We start from the raw sequence: 20927 nt of genomic DNA on the forward strand, positions 1-20927 counted from the left end.
CCTGTGGTGGGATTTTGGGTCGTGACAAGTTGGTATCAGAGCTCTAGGTTCATAGGTTCTACGAGTCACGAATGAGTTAAGTAGAGTCTTGTGAATCGGTACGGAGATGTATGTACTTATCTTCGAGAGGCTACAGAGCTAGTAGGAAAATTTTTATTTCTTTCATTCCTTATCGTGCGACATTTATTGAGCTTGAAGCATATATCTTATGTTCTTTTGCATCCACCCGTGTATGAAATTGCGCACTTGGTATCAACTATGCGCCAACGGTTTGTAATACTACAGAGGGGTTATAAGGGAGCCAAGGTTGCTCAACCATTGTTATAATGTGTCGTCCAGATCGAGGATGCAAAAGTATTAAGAGATTTCAATTGTGCACATGGGGGTGCAACAGGTTCTGACATCTGGTTGATAAGTACGATCTTAAGAAGGTTTAATTGGTTGCCTAATCATCACAATCATGGTAGGGTCACGAGGTGGATGTAGTTCTGAAGATAGTTTGTGGTATTAGAGACTATGTGGTTCGTTTAGGATTTCCATTTAGTGATGGGTACATACTAGCAGTCAAGGCACCGGAGGAAGCGAGTTTAACTGTCACAAGGATGACATGCGCCAAATAAATGGCTTGAGATGTCTTATGACTAGTGTCGTACGAGCGGTGAAGGTTAGTATTGTGGATCATCGGACTATGTCCTATGGCTTCGCACCAAGTGAAGGGAGTACAATATGAAAGAACAGATTGCGGGGTCATGTGTTATATCAGTTTTGGCATGAGATGTATTTATGTGGTATTGAAAGGTTCTCCGAAACTTGTATATGATTAAAAGATGAGATTTATATGGGATGATGTTGGGGCTTGCGGTATTCCCGTGTCCTTAATAATTCTATATTTCAGTATTAGCGGGGTCACATAAATAATTTCAGAATACTCGGGGTGCTACAGTAAGTTCTTTTAATGTACCACCGGTACAGGGTTCTTACAGTGGTTATTCTAGTTATCCGGCAGAGATTCAATATGAGAAGACGCACTCGCAGAGGGGTTATTATGAGAGTGGTGATACTAGACATATCAAGAGGAATTGTCCTAGACTTGGGAGGGATGGATTTCATCAGAACACTCAGGCTACAAGCTTTATTCCAGTTAATACTCCACGTGCACAACCAGTTAGAGGTGGAGAACAGGCGGGTAAAGGGCGCCCTAGAGGGGGAGGCCCAGCCCGTTGATATATTTTCAATGGTGTGGCTGAAGCCACTACACTAGATGGTGTCGTTACGGTATGATCCTAATTTTTTATAAAAGAATATTTTTCCTTAATTTGATTCGATTCTGAATATTGAGGCGAGTCCTCCTATCATGCTCTGCTTATGGGTGAGTTTCGTAATTTTGTGAATCACTTATATGTTATCCATGTTGGGAGATTCGATGAGGTTAGCCCATGTCTATCATTTTTATTTTGTACACCATTGAGGACTATAAGTCCAAAATTGACTTTCTATTACTCTCTACAATGGGTTTTGATGTGATTTCGGAATAATTGAGTTCAATTTTATGAATTATATGCCCTACCGGTATGGAGGTTCATTATGCGCTGTGAAAATTGTTTACGAAATTTATTGAAAAGAAGAAAGAAAGGAAATTGAAAAAAATTCAGTTGGCACGATGTGCAAAATACTTGTGATTAAGAACTGAGGACGAGATCCTTGCATTTTAAAATAAATTGATATGCTTAAATCGGGCTACGAGCTGCAGTGGAAGTTATATAAGGACGAGATCCTTGTGAGGAAAATTCTTGTGTTTAAGTTCTTCCTTGAAAAATTAAATTTGTACGATAGTACTAATAGGGAGTCATGCCTGTTAGGCATATTTGAAAATTCTTATATGAAATTCTCTGTGCATACTTGCCAAATTCGTGTTGTAATTATTGAGTTTTAACCCACGAGGTAGGTGAGTGCCCAGGTGGCATTAAATGTGACTCGTTAACCCGAGTAAATAATTATGAGGTTTTCATGCCTCGCGTGTTGCCGTCAGTATTGTAAAATTTTTTTTATATATGAGATTTTGGTTAAGATGAGATTAATTGAGGATGCTGAAGTTATAAATAGCTATTATGACCAGAGATGTGGTTATGGACATACATATGATGTGTTTCATATCCAGATATCATTATGATAATGCATTGCTTGTAATATTGAGATTAGTGTTATTGATATATACATTGTGGTGCTTTGTTGGGTTGTGGATGTGTTGTTAGGAGTTATTTTGGTGTTACTCTGACAGGTGGATAGGCCCAATTACAGGGGAGACTCTGCCGAAATTTCTGAAAAATTTGGGAGTGAGTAAAATTTGGGGGATTGAGACGTGCGAAATAAGAGATAAGTTATGTTATGTGTTTGAGGGAGAACTCTACTTCTCATTCATGGGCGAATGATCCTAAGTGGGAGAAAATATAACACCCCGAAATACTTCAACACTATCAAGAAAGTTGATGTGTGTGTAGGCACGAGTTGCTATAGCCAGTTGAAACTAATACCGTGCGTTGATGTGAAAATCAGGCCTTTTGAAAATATTTGGAGTGTAAGAAATTGGTTTTAAAATTTATAAATATGGATAAAAGAAATAATCTCCACAGAGATGATGTTGTCGGACCCCTGTTAAATTTACGGTGACGTAGAATCACCCATGACTATGTGTGAAATAATGCACTCAGTAATTTAATATCATCAGAATAATTCTTGGCACGTTCGAGGATGAACGTATGTTTAAGAGGGGGAGACTGTAACGACCCGACTTGTCATTTTAAGAATCTATGCCCTATTCAGCTACATAAGATCTCGAGCAGCTTCGTAATATGTAATATGACCCACGTGTATTGTCGGGTTTGATTTTCGGAAGATTCGAAATTTAAATTAAAAGAACAATTCTTATTTTTGAAACTTAAATGGAAAGAGTTGACCGGAGAGTTTACTTTTGAGGAAACAACCCCGGAATAAAATTTTGATGATTCCAATAGCTCCGTATGATGATTTTGGACTTAGGAGCGTGTCCGGATAATTTTTTGGAAGTCGGTAGTGAAATTTTCTTGAAATGGCAAAAGTTGAATTTTTGAAAAGTTTGACCGGGGAGTTGGCGTTTTGATATTGGAGTCGGAATTTAGTTCTAAAAATTTTCATACATCCATTATGTCATTTATGACTTGTGTGCAAAATTTGAGGTCAATCGGAATTGATTTGATACGTTTCGGCGCAAAGTATAGAAGTTGGAAGATTTAAAAACTCATAATTCGATTCGATGCGCGATTCATAATTTCGGCGTTGTTTGATATGATTTGAGGTTTCGACTAAGTTCGTATGATATTTTAGGACTTGTTGGTATATTTGATTGATGTCCCGAGGGGTTGGGTGTATTTTATTTTTTGATCATTGGTTGAGAGACTAGTAAGGTTAAGAAATTTGGGAGTTTGTCTATGGTCAATATCGGGTCAAGATAACCTATTTTCAGTGTTTTGAGTGCGCGAGCAGGTCTTTAGCGTGTTTTATGATTGAAATTCATATATGGTTTATGTTCGTGTGAGTTTCGAATGGTTAACGGATCAAAAGTTGGACTTAAACAACTGCTGCGATTTTTATTCTGTTGGAAATTCGGGGGCAGGACCGAAGGCTGAGGACCGAGGCCCAGGACCGAGGTTGAGAATCGAGGCCCAGGGTCGAAGTAAAAGGACCGGGACCAGGATCGAGGCCGAGGATCAAGGGCGATGATCGAGGCCTAGGGTCGAAGGCCGAGGATCGAGGCCGAGGATCGAGAACCGAGGCCCAAGATCGAGTACCAGGGTCGAAGGCCGAGGACCGAGGGCAGCCTGACAGAACTGTGAGTTATAAAGTAGGGGACTTCGTCCCATTTTCTATTTTTGACAAATTGGAGCTTGGGGAGAGACGATTTTTGAGAGATTTTCAGAGAAAGCATTGGGGTAAGTGTTCTTAACTCAATTATTGTTAGATTACCCGAATTCATCATTTGTTTTCACCATTTAATTAGTGTTTTGAGATTGAAATTTTGGAAAATATTAGAAATCTCATAGAAACGATTTTTTGAGATTTCAGTGTCGATTCAGAGTCGGATTTGAGTGAAACTTGTATGGTTGGATTCATAATTGAATGAGTTGTCGGATTTTATAAGTTTTGTCGGATTCCGAGACGTGGGCCCCACAGGCTATTTTGAAGTTAAATTTCGGATTTTGTTGAAAAATTAGTATTTTCATATGAAATTAATTTCTATAATTAGTATTCACTGAATTGAATTAATTTGGTTAGATTTGAGCTGTTCGGAGGTCAATTCAAGCAAGAAGGTAATTTTGGAATATCGGCCTAACTTCAAAAAGGTAAGTATCTTGCCTAACCTTGAGTAGGAGAATTACCCCTTAGGAATTGAGTCTTATGTGGAGATTGTATAATTGAAACTATGTACTCGAGGTGACGAGTACGTATTTGGTTTATATGTACATATTATATCAGTTGAAATTCGTAGACGCCCTTAAGTATTAAATTGAAAAATTGTAGTAACTTATTAAATCCCTTATTTGTCATGCCTCATTCCTTGTTTGCCGAGGTTGTTTTTATATGATAATTTGGTGTGATTGCCACTTGACTTTTATGTGAACTCTGTGTTTGTTTGAGTTGCCAGTTTTATGAAAAACACTTTCATTATTGATTTTACCTACATATAATTTAAATGGAAAAAATTAGTTAATGAGATGAATAAATCTATTTATTTCTTGAAGTTGTGATTTAAAAGAGGTGTTGTTCCTTGATGAATTACTTTTCAGTTCACGTTGTTGAAAATTTGGAATTGAATTATGAAGGTCGTGAATCATATTGAGGCAAAGTGCCAAATTGTAAAATATTATTCGGTTGAGTTGTTCACTCCCGAATATTTTGTTAAGATGTTGTACACATTATGATCGAGTCGCGGGCTCCTTATTATGGAAAAATAATGTATTGTTGATTTCTCTAAAAAGTTATAATATTTGAGCACTTGATGTGCAACTTATGATATGTTGTAATATTTGAGCACTTGATGTACAATTTGTGATATATTGTAATATTTGAGCAGTTGATATGCAGTTTGTGATATGTTGTGATATTTGAGCACTTGATGTGTAATTTGTGATATGTTATAACATTTGAGCACTTGATGTGTAATTTGATATGTTGTAATATTTGAGCACTTGAGGTGCAATTTGCGATATGTTGTGATATGTGAGCACTTGAGGTGCAAGTTGTATTTTGCTGTGATATTTGGGCACTTGAGGTGCGATTTATAAAATATTGTGATATTGATATGCATGCGGTGATATAAGGTCAGGGTATTGAAACGCATGCGGTGAGATAAGAGTGGCTTGAAACGCGTGGCTAGTAGGGAAACTACTAGAAGTCATGTGGTATGATAAGGGTGGCTAAAACACGGGATGCTATTTTGGAAAAAATGATTTCTTTTAAAAAACAAAATGTGAAGGCTTCCGCGGTGATATAAGGAAATAAGATGTATGAATTTATTTATGATTCGAGACTATGAGGCGGTACCTCGGGAGTATCATGTTGATATTTCTCTATTTATGTTCTTGTCTTGGGTGATTTTGTTTTATTTAATATTTAAATTCTTGTCTTCTTCCGTGATGTGCTGATTGACTTTATTATTATGTATTTTGTGCTCCTAGTTGTATTGTGTTGACTTTGGCTTTTTAGCACGAGACTCTGAAGAAGTATATTTATGATTTTTCTTACTAATTTTCGATGATTGAGTTGATTTAAATAAAAAAAATATTATTATATTTTAAATTAAATAGTTTTACATCCAAGTCAGTAGTATATCTGATACTTTAATTTAAGTGCAATGTTATTTTCTTCACCCAAATGATTTCTAAAATCAATTTATTTTTTTGTTGATTTCTTACTTGATTTAAAAATTATAAACTCACTTTAGTAGAAATAAATTGATCATGTGGATCTTATATACATTGATATTATTGGCACGTGAGTTGTCCGTGCAGTTGTAATAGAAATATAGGCACGAGGTGTCGTGAAAATATGAAAGTGGAATGAGACCCGTATGTTTATGATTTTGAAATGAGGTGTCACGAGGTGACTTTTATTTGAAAGAATTATATTCAAAATATTATGCCAAATAATTATATTCGGAAGGTATTTATTCGAAAGAATTATATGTGAAAGATTTATATTTGAAGGACATGTTTAATTGGTTATACTTGTGTTCCTTATTCGTCTGAGCAATAATTATGATGTTTTTGTTGCCTTGCTGTTATATCACTGGTTGATTTTGTTGTTATCATTGCTAGTTATTTTCCAGTACTATTGTATACTGCTATATTGCATAGGTTATTTGACTAGTGAGTGTCTTGACTGTACCTCGTCACTACTCCACCGAGGTTAGTCTTGATACTTACTGGATACCAACTGTAGTGTACTCATACTATACTTCTGCAAATTTTTGTGCAGTGCCAGATATTGGAGATATCGGACTCGAGCAGAGTTAGTGTGTTGATCGCAAGGATTCACGGTAGAGCTGCTTGGTCGTCGCAGTCCCTTGGAGTCTTTCTATTTTATTGTACTGTCAACTCTTATTCGAACAATATTGTATATTCGATCTTTGAGATTCATTGCATTTATTCAGTTAGAGTTCGTGACTCAGTATTACCAGACTTGGGAAGGTGTTATAATTATTTTCGTTGTTGGTTTCGATTATAAAAAAAAAGGCTTGAATTGTAATTATAATCAGCTACCTAGTCGTAGAGACTAAGTGCCATCACGACGCTTGTGATGGGATTTTGGGTCGAGACATAAGCACCAATCAAATAGTGACACGTCTCATTTAAAAAATAAAATAATTAAAATTACAGTTATACCTATCATCTTCCCCATCTAAACTACCATGGCAGTCTTCCTCCTCTCTTCACCATCAAACATCATTGCATCTTCCTCCACCTTTTACTTAATAACAAAGCAACCATTAGCTAACAAAAATCACTAGAAAATACCCCCCAAACTCCATCTTTTCCGCCGAAATTGAATCAAGCTTTAATGGTTAGAAAAAATTTCAAAAAATTCTTGCTTCTAGAAAATTCGACTTCTCCATGGGTTAAGCTGAAGTTAAGCTTCTCTGCAAAAAAAAAATCTTCTATGCAAAAGGTTGAGGCAAGCTTTTGGTAGAGCTATAAAACATTTTAACTGCTGAATCTAATCTAAATTTCTTTACAAAAGATCTGCAAAAAAAAACTAAAAACTAATCAACGAGAGGAGATATGAGAAATCGTGGTATGTCTATTTGAGAAGAAGGAGATCGGGTAGTGGAGCTCAAAGAGTAGCCATCAGAATTTTAAAAAAGGAAGAAGATGACTCAATTTAAAATATTAAAAAACTAAAAAAAATTGACATATGACACAAAATTCTTCTGTTCATGCGACTCATTCGTTGGGAAAAACACGCATTGTTCACGTGGGCAAAGTAGTATGTCTTAGATACACTTTGAAAATATTAGGTGTGTAAAGTAATATTCGTTCCGAGAAAGTGTATAACATGAATTTGGATCATAGTTCAGAGGGTAACTTATGTATTTTGCCTAATACTTCTTTTTGGCCATTGTACTCACGTAGCGTGATGCCAAATCATTCTTAATAGCATCAAGCTACGTGAGTACATATTGTTGAATGTTTCTCATTTTGGTTATTAATCTACAGGCAGGGGTCTCCCTAACCCCCTACCAAAATGGTGGACTTCTAAATTAAAAAAAAAAGTTTTAACTTAAGAAATCATCAATAATAGCTGGGGTTTCACAGCCTACCGGCCCATTTGACACCATTCATTTTTCACATTTAGAAATAGACACCTGGAAGCATTCAATATACAGGTTTTAGATTACTTCATATTTTCTCATGAATCAGTGAAACAATTGAAGAGTTGAATCAAATGATGGAAAAAAGTTGATAGGAGTATTTAATCGACTCACGTTGCTTTAAACAGAAGGATAATGTAGAAAAATTGATCACGATTAATTGAAGTTGTTGTAAATCTCTATCTCCTATAGAACTTCACCTATTATTTATTTGGCTCCCACAACGTGTTTGATAAAGACCTTTCAGCTAGTTTTGTTTATTTTAGACACAACGTGTTTCTTTTCAAAGATATTTTTTCTTTATATGTTCGGTTATGTTTTCGACATAACATGTTTCTTTGCAAAGATATTTTCTTTTTATATATTTAGTGTAATATCTTATTGTAAATACTAGTTTAGAAGACTTACAAGTTTCTTCGTATATAAACAGATTTGCAGTCACCACGAATTGAGTCATCAGAAATCTCACGATTTGAGTCACGATTGTTGGAAATCTTCACAAAGCGGACGAACTTCATTTGTTCACAACCTAAAAATTCTCTAAACGCAAAGAACTCCTCTAAATTGTAGCTATTTTATTATATTGAAAAGAGAGTCTTATTTACACCTAGTAATAGGGTTTGGGCGGAGGATTAATTAATGGCTTGTAACACACTTCATCGAAAAACCAAAAATAATTACAGCTATTAATGAACTAAATATCCAAAAAAAAAATATATTTGTCGGTTATTATTTTCGGAGAAAGCTATACTGTATAGACTTTTCATGAATTATTAATGGACTAATGGGTCTAGCTAGCATCCCTTTTGAGTAAACTCGACGCGATAATATTTTTCAATATTTGGTTATCTTAATATTTATTCTTTCGAGTATTGCCTAGTTTTCTCCAAATAATATATTACCTAGTTCAGTTTTTTTTCACTAAGGAAGTTTGTATTTTGGACATTTTTAATAATAAAATTTCTTATTTTGGAGTTATGCATATCAAGAAAAACTACTAATCTCTATCACTACCTAAAAAATGATTTACACTGACAAAAATGGTCAGGGTTGAAGATTAATGTTATCACACTCTCTAAATAGTAATTAGTTGATTATTATCGGAAAGACAAAATTACAAATATGATACACATATAACCTAAAAGAATATTATCCTTTTTAATCCTTTTGGTTATATTTAATTAGATTGTAAACGATAATTTCTTTTTTCTTCATGTTCCCTTTCCCCTTTTTATTTGCTTATATTTAATTGCAAGTATATGCATTTCTGTATTGCAACTTTGACACGTTATGATAACAAAGCTAAAACTATAAAAATAGGTATTAGCGATAGACAAATTCTGTAGCTAAACAGAAAAATCCGTCGCTAATCCTATGTAGCAGCATATTAGCAATAGATTATCAAAAAATTATGTTAGCTACGAGCGATTTAGCGACGAAGTTCGTAGTTATTTCAAGTTTTTTTTTTGTAGTGTATCGAACGACCCAACTTAAGATAGTATTATAAATAAATATTTTCCCGGGAAAACAACATCATCCCAATGTCGAAGGACCACTTATTCAATGCTTGGGTTCCCTTTTTTCTCAGGCTATTGTAAAATACACTTTAGTTGTGACTACCGATCAGTATTGCTAGGGCATAATTATAATCACATGCATTTTATTCAATAACGTTGGGATATTTACGGGATTACCTAGGCAGCATCAGAAAATTACTCATCTATATCCATGTATAAAATTCAGCCATTAAAAAATATACATCACAATTTTGTAATAATACACTCGAAGGTTTACAACAGTAAGAATAGTTGAAGTATACTATTGTATACTATTAATATGCTATCAATGGTGGAGCCAGAAGCCCGAGTATTTATTCGGTCGAACCCAATAGCTTTTGCTCAAATAGTGTAACTGTGTCAAGAAATCATGATTATTAATTTTTTTTAAACGTCCATCTAATGGCGGAGTTAGGCTCGACTCCCACCTGTATATACCAAAAATAATAATTACACGGAGGAAGACATAAACCTTTGCCTCATAAACATAGTGTAGATTGGTATGTACTAACCTAGTGTAGAGATGTTCAAAAGAGTTCAATCTAGGAATGGAAGACTCCTCCTTACAGTTTGATACCAAATGTAAATAGGTCCAAATAACCCAACTATTGATCTATTATGTAATGGCATCATTGATAGTGAAGTGCTTTCTTCTTGGCCTGAATTTGAAACTTGGAAGGCTCTCTTGGTCTAACTTCAAAGTAGCTCAAACCTTACACGGAAGAGAAACAACTTCTGTGACGATAACTTGCGTCATGGTGTTCTTTCCCATATTTGCTAGCTGAGCAGTAATAATATTTCCTTCTCTGAAAGTATGAACAAAGGTAAACTCTCCATTTTTTGCTATATCCCAGATTTGTTCCACCAAATGAAAGACTTGACATGAAAGTTTCATCTTCTTGTTGATTGATGTTTTATACTTCAATACCACACAAGGGAGGGGTGGGGGTGGGTGGGGTGATTTATATGGTGTTCAATTTTTTGCGTGCATAAATTATAGAAGGACCTGGTTCTTCTATGTGTTCCTTATACTACAGTTACGGAATAATAAATGCAGAAAGTAAAGAACATAAGTATTTAACATGAAAAATACCAGGCTTAAAAGGTGAAAAAACCACGACCTACTACTAGTAGGACTTTTCCCAATATTTCACTAAATCACTGAGCCAAAATAGCGTTTGCAAAACTCTTGTAAACCTAAGGATTTTCTCTAACCCTTTGTGGCAACCAGCCTTAGGCTGTTGCGACAATTTCAAGTTAACTCTAATTAGAACAATACACTCAGAGTACCTACTACAAATGCTTCTACGGAAAGCTGAAAGGTACAACTCAAAAGCCCCACCACAATTGAACTGGAATAAAAGATAGACACTTGGAACTGGTTCTTCTATCTGGTTCATGTAGCTTCACGTTTGCACACTTGGATCAAATATGAATTGCTTGCAAAATGCCTTGCTATTTTGCTCTCGACTCTCGTTTAACTTTAGAGTTTGTGCGTACCTGTAAAATAAGAACATCCTGAAATATATAGAGTTAGCAGTATATGTTTAACTAGAGTTCCAATGCTATACTCTTTCATGGTGGAAGTGTTCTAGTTATCTTCAACTTCTAACTCCTCCCTTATCTAGGATAGAGTTCTCTTCGAGTAAGGAGTCCTACTCCTTATCAATTATGCAACCTTTTCGTTCAGGGGATATCAGATATAATCAACTTAAATTTATCTCCTTCACGTGCATGCCTTGCACTTGAATTTGCCTGTGTTTGTGTACACTGTGTATGGACCTAGTTCATGCTTATGTTCCTTTGTCAATCATCAAAACAAACTTAGGAAAATAAATTCCCCCTTTTTGATGATGACAAACTCTGTGCTTTTCGTAAGCATGAAACATATTTCAACTCAGCTCAATATCAATACAATGTTAGAACACTTTCCATTCTAAAGTCACAAATTATCAAGGACCAGGTTCATTAGGTTATAAACATCACAGTCCAAAGTAAAAAAACACAACCTATCTTCCCCCTTTTTGGCATCATCGAAAAGTTGCATAATTATGTTAAATAATCAGATTTTATTAGATCTTACTCATGGCCATTTAGGCTACTTCAAATGCAAACGTGGAGTCAAGTATCACTTATAAATCTAAGGATATTAGCCATCTAAGAAACATCAACAAACAATTAGAGCAAAATAAGTTGATTAGCATTGATAAAAGTCATCCACAAAGCATAAAAGGAAATAAAAGTACATCACCATGAGCAAAACGACAAAAAAATAATATCCCACTCGGGTCACTGGTTTTCTAACTAGGTTAGGAAGGGTTTAAGGCTGGGAAGGACCAGGTTCTTGGTTTATGTCCTGAAGCAATTTCAACATATCATGAATAATTCCATCATTCTTCTCCCTTTCCTTTGCAAGCTCAGTCCTAAGAGCATCCCTCTCAGTTTCTACTTCTGCCAGTCACTTCTTCAACCTTTCAATTTCAGCATCCTTAGCCCCACTCTCCTGCACCAAGGTTCTCACTTTGCTGTTCACAGGCACTTTCTTGGATAAACCAGATTCTTTGGGAGCAGTATGGACTTCATAGTCATATACAATCAAGGTTTGGCCCCAAAGTGATCTTTGCTTGTGCTAACCTCCCATTTATTGAGGGGAACCTTAAAGTGAGCAAGCACAATAGTGAGAATAAATCCATAGGGTATGGCATGAGTTTTGGTGCTAGTGAGTACCCTATCAAGGAGCTGGATGATAAACCCCGGCCAATTTATCTGCCTCCCACTATCCAGACACTCCATAAGAACCATGTCCATGAAGGTGGCAATGTGCCTTCTTTCCTCCCTGGGCAACACAACCTTGTTGAGAAATTCAAAAGGTAACTTGTGGGCATGCTTCATCTCACTTTTGTACAGAACCTCGGGCTTTAGCTCTACCTCATTGTCAGAAAATTTTCTTATAATTACAAGGGAGGTTGGAAGGTTTTCTAGGCTTGGCCATTTCAGCTTTTTGTAGTCATTGTACCCTTCAGCAGGTACCCCTAGCATTTCTCCCAGTTCCTTGTCATCAAAGCTCATAGTCACCCCTTTTACTACACTGGTGACCCTGACATTATTGCTTTCACAATTTGCCATGAACTCCACAATCTCAGATCTGGCTAGTCTTCCTTCCATCTGAAGGACCATGTCCTTCCAACCATGAAGTTATAGCTTCTCCAGCAGCACCACCATTCCTTCCTTCTCCAAGTCCCTGAGGAGTCTAACCTTTAAGATAGTTCTTTTGCCAAATTTCACCATCTTTTCCCATTCTTCATAAGTTTCCTCTTCTTCTTCACTTTCTTCTTCTTCCACTACTTGCACTTTCCTTGATTTCCTGGCAGACCTGGTTCTTTTTGCCAAGGTAGAAGGCTCTACATCAACAGTCTTTGAAGGAGACTTCTTTTTGGAAGTCTTTCTTTTCTTTTCCTTTGGAGTCATAACCTCCACCTCCTTTGCCTCGTCTTCATCATGAAGAACCAAATCCATCTCCTCACTTTCAATTGGCTCAATAGGCTCACTCACTTTCTTCTTTCCCTTTGCAGCGGTTTTTCTCTTACTCTCTTCTAAGGCTCTTTCAAGTTCAACCACTCGGCTTCTTCTGACTTCTTGTAGATTTTCCTCTTGTAGGAAGGGTCTCTACAAGGACAGAAGAGGCAACCTTTCTCTTCTTGTGTGCCCTAGCAGTTCCATGGTTTTTAACTCCTAAACTTAGTTTCTTTTTCGGATTGTATCTGTCAGACACTCGTTTCAATAAATATTCGAGGGGTTTCTGCACAGATGGAACAGGTTCTTGGAACCTATTTCTTAACATATCTAGCCCCTCAGCCGCACTTGTATCACCAGATCCACTACCACCTTCTTCTCTCCAACTTTCTTCTTCCTCAACAACTTCTTCACTCCATAACACCATAGCCCCTGTTTCCTCAGTAAACCCAATAGGAATAGGTGAAGAATCAACCACTTCTCCTTTTCCCTTTCCCCTTACCTCTCCTTGAATACCCTCACTCTCTTTTTCTTTTTGCTTTTTATTTTTACCACTAATTCTTTCAGAGTTAGCGGTCTCTGTCCCAGCAATAGTACCAACCAGAACAAATTTGTTCTCCAAATTTTTTGCCACTTCAAAAATGATATCAGAAGCAATATTTGGACTAGATATTACCGTTCTGTTTCAGATAAAACCGTTTCTTTTCCCTCAATTGCAGACTTAAAAGATTCTTCAGATTTTTGGGGTTCATCTGCTTGGATTGCTTTCAATTTCTCATTTAATTTCTTGATTTATTCACCTCCAGTGACTACCTTATGAGAAATCATCTTGAACCTTCCTTTCTTAGAGGTGGGTGTGGCTGAATGTGTGATATAGGGTATAGGTGATGATTCTTTGGGTGGTGAAGAAGGATTTTTAGATGGGCTTGCCATTGCTGTGTGTTGAGGAGATATGTGTGTAGAAGAGATGAGATAAGATAGAGAGAATTTTTGGTGGCTGGAAAATTAGAAGTGAAGAAATGGGTAAGGCCTAATCAATTTAAAGAAGGAGAATTTAAGTGGGTAACGATAGCTTTTTAGAAGTTCAGAAGTCTAATCTAACTTGGAAAGTCAGTTTGAAAAGATGTTGGACTCTTCCCTAGAATCTTGGCTATTATTCCGCGTGGGACTCTTTCTTGGTGAAACTGGTTCATTTGTAACGGATAAACTTTGAGGGAGATTGAGATTAAATGGGACTCTCTTTTTGATCATGATCCAAATACTATTATTTCAAAATATACGGAGTGGAGAGTACATACCATGCAATCTTGATGAACCAGGTTCTTCACTGAGAATTCTCTTGTGTAAGTCTGAATTTTCCAAAAAAATAAGGATAATATCATTAGAGATTAATGAGTCATTTTAGCACATGTCACAAGAGTATACTAATAAAATTATGAGACTGAGCAAATTCTAATCTAATTATTTACAAAATTCACAAATTATCTAACCAATTATTGAGTTTGAACTGGTTCCTTTTAGGTGATCTTAGTCATCTCTAATTCTAATATGTTCCTTTCAAAGTGATCTCTACTTAGATATTTTGTAAAAATGTCAGCTATTTGCTTGTCAGTAGCAAAAAATTCCACAGTGATCAAACCTTTTTCATAGTTGTCCCTCAAAAGTGATGCCTAACATCTATGTGTTTAGTTATTTTGTGATGAATCAAGTTCTTCATCATACTAATTGCACTGGTGTTATCAAAAAAGATGGGGATACAACCTATATCAATTCCAAAGTCCATTAATTGTTGTCTGATCGAAAACAATTGAGCACAACATGAGGCAGCAACTACATAATCAACTTCAGCAGTAGAAAAGGCCACATATCTTGCTTTTTGATGGCCCAAGACGTAAGACATGAGCCAAGAAAGTGTGCCTTACCTGAGGTGCACTTTCTATCCATAAAAAAACCTACATAATCAGCATTAACATATCCCACTAAGTTGAAATTACTATCTTTTGGATACCATAGATAAAGGCCAGTGGTGCCTTTTAGGTATCTCAAGATCCTCTTGACAACAGTCAAGTGAGACTCCTTTGGATTTACCTGAAATCTAGCCCAAAGGCCTATACCGAAAACAATGTCAGGTCTACTAGTAGTGAGATATAACAAAGAGCCAATCATTCCCCTACACATCTATTGATCAACAGATAAACCAGGTTCATCTATATCTAATTTTGTGGCTGTAGCTATAGGAGTGCCAATTTCTTTAGAATCTTCCATTTTAAACCTTTTAAGCAACTCTTTCACATACTTCTACTGATGGATCATAGTTCCATTTGAATTTTGTTTTAATTTGTAAGCCTAAAAAGAAAATAAGCTCACCCATCATACTCATTTCAAATTCACTCTCCATTAGCTTAGCAAATGCTTTACTTAACCTATTTGTCGTTGCTCCAAAGATTATATCATCAACATATATCTGAACTACTAAGAAATCTTTAACTTTTTCTTTTAAGAACAAAGTATTTTCAATATTACCTCTCTTTTAGCCATTCTCAAGAAAGAATTTAGACAGTCTTTCATACCATGCTCTTGGAGCTTACTTGAGCCCATAATGTGCCTTGTCAAGCTTGTGTACATGATTAGGAAATTCCTTGCTTTCAAATCCAGGAGGTTACTTGACAAACACTTCTTCCTTTAGATAGCCATTGAAGAAGGCACTCTTGACATCCATCTAATGGAGAGTGAATCCCATGTAAGCAGCAAAGGCTATAAGGAGTCTAATTGCTTCAAATCTTGCAATTGGAGAAAAAGTCTCATCATAGTCTATACCCTCCTCTTGACAATATCCTTGAACCATCAATCTTGCCTTGTTCCTTGTAACTATTCCATCTTCATCAAGTTTGTTTATGAAAACCCATTTTGTGCCAATTACCGATCTGTCATTGGTCTTGGTACCAGATGCCAAACTTGACTTCTCTCAAATTGGTTGAGTTCATCTTGCATTGCATCCACCCAGTCTGCATCCTGCAAAGCCTCAGTAACATTTTTAGGTTTAATAAGAGATAAAAAAAATCAAAAGCACAGAGATTCTTCAAAGAAGATCTATTTTTGATTCCAGAGGTTGGATAAGTGATTATGTTCCCAATGGGATGAGAACTTTGATACTTGTAAGGTTTCACAACCAGATGGTTTCCCTTAGATGTTACTTTAATATTTTGTTGCAGAGGAACAGGTTCATGGACAGGTTCCCTCGAGGTTTGAGGATCAACTCATCTTTGTTCAGTTTCCCCTATCAGGTTGCCCTGGGTGGAAAGACCTGTTCCATCACATGTTCCTTCATCTGGTGCAGCTTCAGTCTGGGATGTGGTTTCATTTTAGTTTCTTATCAGACCAATTGCTTCATCATCCTGTTCCTGCCTCTCAGAAAGAATGTTAGTTTCATCAAAAACCGCATGTACACTTTCTACTACACACATATTTCTTTTGTTATAAATCTTATAAGCTTTACTATATGAAGAATATCCCAAGAATACTCCCTCATCACTTCCGGGATCAAACTTACCTAGGGAGTCTTTTCCATTATTGTGCACAAAGCACTTGCATCTAAATGCCCTAATATGGGATATATTTGGTTTTCTCCCTTAAAGTAACTCATGGAGTCTTCTCAATAAGGGGTCTAGTCATGCACCTATTTATGATGTAGCATGTAGTGTTCACAGCTTCTGCCCATAAGCTATGGGGCAATTTACTAGCAAGTAGCATAGTCCTTGCCATTTCCTCCAATGTACTATTCTTTCTTTCAACTACTACATTTTTTGTGGAGTCCTAGGAGCAGAAAAGTTATGATCTATGCCATGCTCATCATAAAATTCAGAAAATTTAGCATTCATCAAATTCAGTACCATGATCAGACCTAATTGATGCAAGTTGATTACCTAGCTGCTTCTGAGTTTTTCTAACAAATGAAATGAACATGTCAAATGCTTCATCTTTAGATGTTAAGAACAGTGTCCAAGTAAACCTAAAGTAATCATCAACAAGCACCATAACATATGTCTTACCACCTATGTTCAATATTCTCATTGGTCCACAAATATTCATATGGACCAGTTCCATCGTCCTGGTAGTACTTACCATTTTCTCACTTTTGAAAGAGGATCTTACCACAAACTTTATCTTCCTTGAACTTAATGTTAGTCATGCCTATCACCAAGTCTTTGGAGACTAGTTTGTTGAGTTGGCTTAGACTAGCATGTCCAAGTGTCTTGTGCCAAAGGAAGGGATCATTATCCAACACACATAAGCAAGTGAGTTCATTATCTAAAAATGTGGACAGATCCACCACATACATGTTATTCACTCATTTTCCCTGCAAAACTATCTTGTAAGTAGTAAGATTAATCATAAAGTATTTTGTAGAGGTGAAGGCAACCATGTTACCTCTATCACACAATTGTGATACACTTATTAGACTCTACTTTAATCCATCTATCAAGTAGACATTCTCAATAAAGTGAGAATTAGTCTTACCTACATTTCCAATCCCAATGATCTCACCTTTATTTCTGTTTCTAAAAGAGACATTACCTCCTTTAAGGTCCTCAAGTGAAAGGAACTGGTTCTTGCTTCCTGTCATATGCTTAGAACAACCACTATCCATGTACCATATTTGGCTGCTTCCCTTCACTTGGACCTACAAAAAGAAATCAGGGGTTAGTCTTAGGAACCCAAACTAGCATGGGTCCCTTTCTATAGGCAAAAGGATAAATCAAATTCTTTTTAGCCCAACTTAGTAGCTTATTTTTCCCTAGAACAAAATTTTTGTTCTTTTGACCTGCCTTCTCTTTTGCAGTGCATTCACTCTTATATTAACTAGTGTTACCACAGTGTGTGCAAATCTTGTTCTCAAGGAGTGTGAGCTACTAGCTTTTGGGATCCCACTTAGGTGCAGAGTTCCCAAAGCCAAGTCCTTTTCTAACTATGATATTCTTGTAGCCATGAAAGTGTATTAGAAGACCTGTTCCATTTACAAGTTGTGTCTAGCTTATGCTTGACCTTGTTCAGATCCTTCTTTAAGACTCTTACCAGTTCATCCCTCTTATACAACTCATCTGTTATTTTTCCTACATTTTCTACTAAAGTGAGTTGTGTGTGATCAACTGTCTTTTTTAATGTTCCTAATTTCAATTTTAGATTTTCTGATCTAAGTTCTAGGACAGTTGTATCAAGTGCATGAACCTGGTTCTTCAACACAGTATTTTCACTTTCAGTTTCACAAGCCCTAAGTTTCAGGTTTTTGTACTTAGCTTTCAAATCACACATTCTTTTGACAACTTTTCCTTTTCATTATTCACATCCTCATATTCATCAATTAGCTCTAGTAATAACTCATATAGTCTTTTTTTAGATAAAAAATTAATTTTGTCTTTGAGATGAAGGACACTTACCTCAGTTACTTCATCAGATTCTCCAATGGCCATAAGTGCTCTTTCATCGTCATCATCATCATCATCATCATCATCATCATCATCATCATCATCATCATCATATGAGCTTTCATATGAGCTTTCTCCCCAAGCAGCGACCATAGCCTTGGTTGATCCTCTGTTGTTGCTTTTCTTGGGTTGAACATGTTCCTTCTTCCTGTTCTTTCGTTCAGCTCTTTCTTTCTTCCATTCAATTTCCCACAAAGAATAGTTTTTGATCATGTGATTAGTCTTTCCACACTTGTAGTAGCCATTATTGGTTTGCTTCTCCAAATCTCTTGCCTTGCTGTAGCTTCCAATTCTTGAAGAACCCTTTCCTCTCCTTAGGTACTTCTTGAAGTCTTCGGTGATCATTGCCATTTCATCATCTTCTAGATCACAACCTTCAGTGATTTTGATTGCTAAGCTCCTTTTCTTCTTAGGTACATCCATTTTCATGGTTTGTCTCCTATGTTCATAGGCAGTGAGATTCCCAATCAATTCATCTAGTGGGAGATTGGAAATATTATTTGATTCCTGAATGACAATGATCTTGCTTTCCCAAGTGATTGGCAAGCTAGTGAGTATCTTCTCAACTCTTTCTTCTTCAGGGATAATCCTTACAAGAGATTTTAGTTCATTTGTCAATGTAGTGAACCTTGTGTACATCTACTGAATGGTTTCTCCATACTTCATAACAAATTTCTCATATTGAGAGTACATTAGAGTTCCTCTAGATCTCTTCACCTGAGTTGTTCCTTCATGGGCCACCTGCAATGTGTCCCAAATTTGCTTAGCAGTGGAACAACCTTGGATTCTATTGTACTCACCTGGACCAAGTCCACAAACAAGCCACTTCTTAGCTTTGGTATTCTTTTCCCACTTCTTCAGATCCTCAGCATTGCAATTCGCTCTTGTCTTTGGCACATCTACTCCTTCAACATTTTTCTTCAAAGTAGCCAGTGGACTTTCAATGACAATGTCCCATACCTCATAGTCCTTTCCCTGTATGTGATCTCTCATTCTTTATTTCCACCAAGAGTAGTAATGGCCATTAAAGAGTGGTGGCCTAGCAGTGGATGGCCCTTCCCAATTTCCAGGTGGTGCACTCATAGATGTTTTATACTTCAATACCATACAAGAGGGGGGATGGGTGATTTGTGTGGTATCTAATTTTTTGCATCCCCAAATTATAGAAGGACCTGGTTCTTCTATGTGTTCCTTATACTATAGTTGCATAATAATAAATGCAGAAAGTAAAGAACACAAGTATTTTACGCGGAAACAACGTTTACAAATGCGAAAAAACCACGACCTACTACCTAGTAGGATTGTTCCAACACTTCACTAAATAACTTAGACAAAAGCAGTGTTTACAAAACTCTTGTAAACCTAAGGATTCCCTCTAACCCTTTGTGACAACCAACCTCTAGCTGTTGCGACAATTTCAAGTTAACTCTAACTTGAACAACACACTCAGAGTACCTAGTGCAAATGCTTCTACAGAAAGCTGAAAGGTACAACTCAAAAGCCCTACTACAATTGAAATGGAATAAAAGATAGACTCTTTGAACTGGTTCTTCTATCTGGTTCATGTAGCTTCAGGTTTGCATACATGAATCACAAGAAAATGCCTTGCTATTTTGCTCTCAACTCTCATTTAACTTCAGCGTTTGTGCGTACCTGTAAAATGAGAACATCCTGAAATATATAGAGTTAGTAGAATAAGATTAACTAGAGTTATAATGATATACTCTTCCATGGTAGAATTTTAACTCCTTTCTTATCTAGGATAGAGTTCTCTTCGAGTTAGGAGTCCTATTCCTTATCAATAATGCAACCTTTTCGTTCATGAGAGATCAGGTACAACTACTTAAGATTATCTCCTTTACGAGTATGTCTTGTGCTTGAATCTGCCCGTGTCTGTGTGCACTGTGTATGGACATGGCTCATACATGTGTATATTTGTCAATCATCAAAACAAACTTAGACCAACACTGATCATAATTACCGATGATTCTTGATTCTACTATCACTTTTAAATGATCACTAGTACAACATAAATTGATCCCTTGCAAGACCGTTATAGCTTCAACTATGTTATTACTACCCAGGTCATAGAAGTCAACAAATGCAGTCACTAGATTACCAAGGTGATCTCTAAAGACACCATACCCTCCTACTGCCCTAGAATTCCCTTTACTAAACCCATCGACATTCAACTTCATCCAACCTCACTTAGGTTTCTCCCACTTTACTGGTCAGAACGGAATAGTTTGTTGAGCCCTCTCAATACTCTTGCATTTATGAAACCATAGCTAAGGAAGTTGAAGACTAGGAAATTGAGTACTAAGAATCATTCTAAAATTAAATTAAAACTCTCCCATGAATGTTTAATTTAGAACTCACTTATTAGTAATTAAAGTTGTCGTTCTAAAATTCAAAACTAAAAAAGTTTAAATTCTGCCTCCACTTCTATATACTATTAAGGTATACAACATG

The 20927-nt window shown here is 36.3% G+C and overlaps 2 protein-coding genes across 2 annotated transcripts; both read right to left on the reverse strand.

The window, feature by feature from the left end:
• Positions 1-15691: 15691 nt before the first annotated feature.
• Positions 15692-19094, reverse strand: LOC138891531 (uncharacterized). The gene is made up of 4 exons (XM_070174986.1): positions 18408-19094; positions 18046-18198; positions 17518-17589; positions 15692-15931 (listed from the first exon to the last, which is right to left on the reverse strand). Exons 1-4 carry the CDS (start codon positions 19092-19094, stop codon positions 15692-15694), a joined length of 1152 nt encoding a protein of 383 aa, XP_070031087.1.
• On the reverse strand, positions 19095-19448 carry LOC138891532 (uncharacterized). Its single transcript, XM_070174991.1, has one exon. The coding sequence runs from the start codon at positions 19446-19448 to the stop codon at positions 19095-19097; it is 354 nt and encodes a 117-aa protein (XP_070031092.1).
• Positions 19449-20927: the final 1479 nt, after the last annotated feature.

Source organism: Nicotiana tomentosiformis, chromosome 1 (assembly GCF_000390325.3).
Source record: "Nicotiana tomentosiformis chromosome 1, ASM39032v3, whole genome shotgun sequence".
Taxonomy (NCBI): domain Eukaryota; kingdom Viridiplantae; phylum Streptophyta; class Magnoliopsida; order Solanales; family Solanaceae; genus Nicotiana; species Nicotiana tomentosiformis.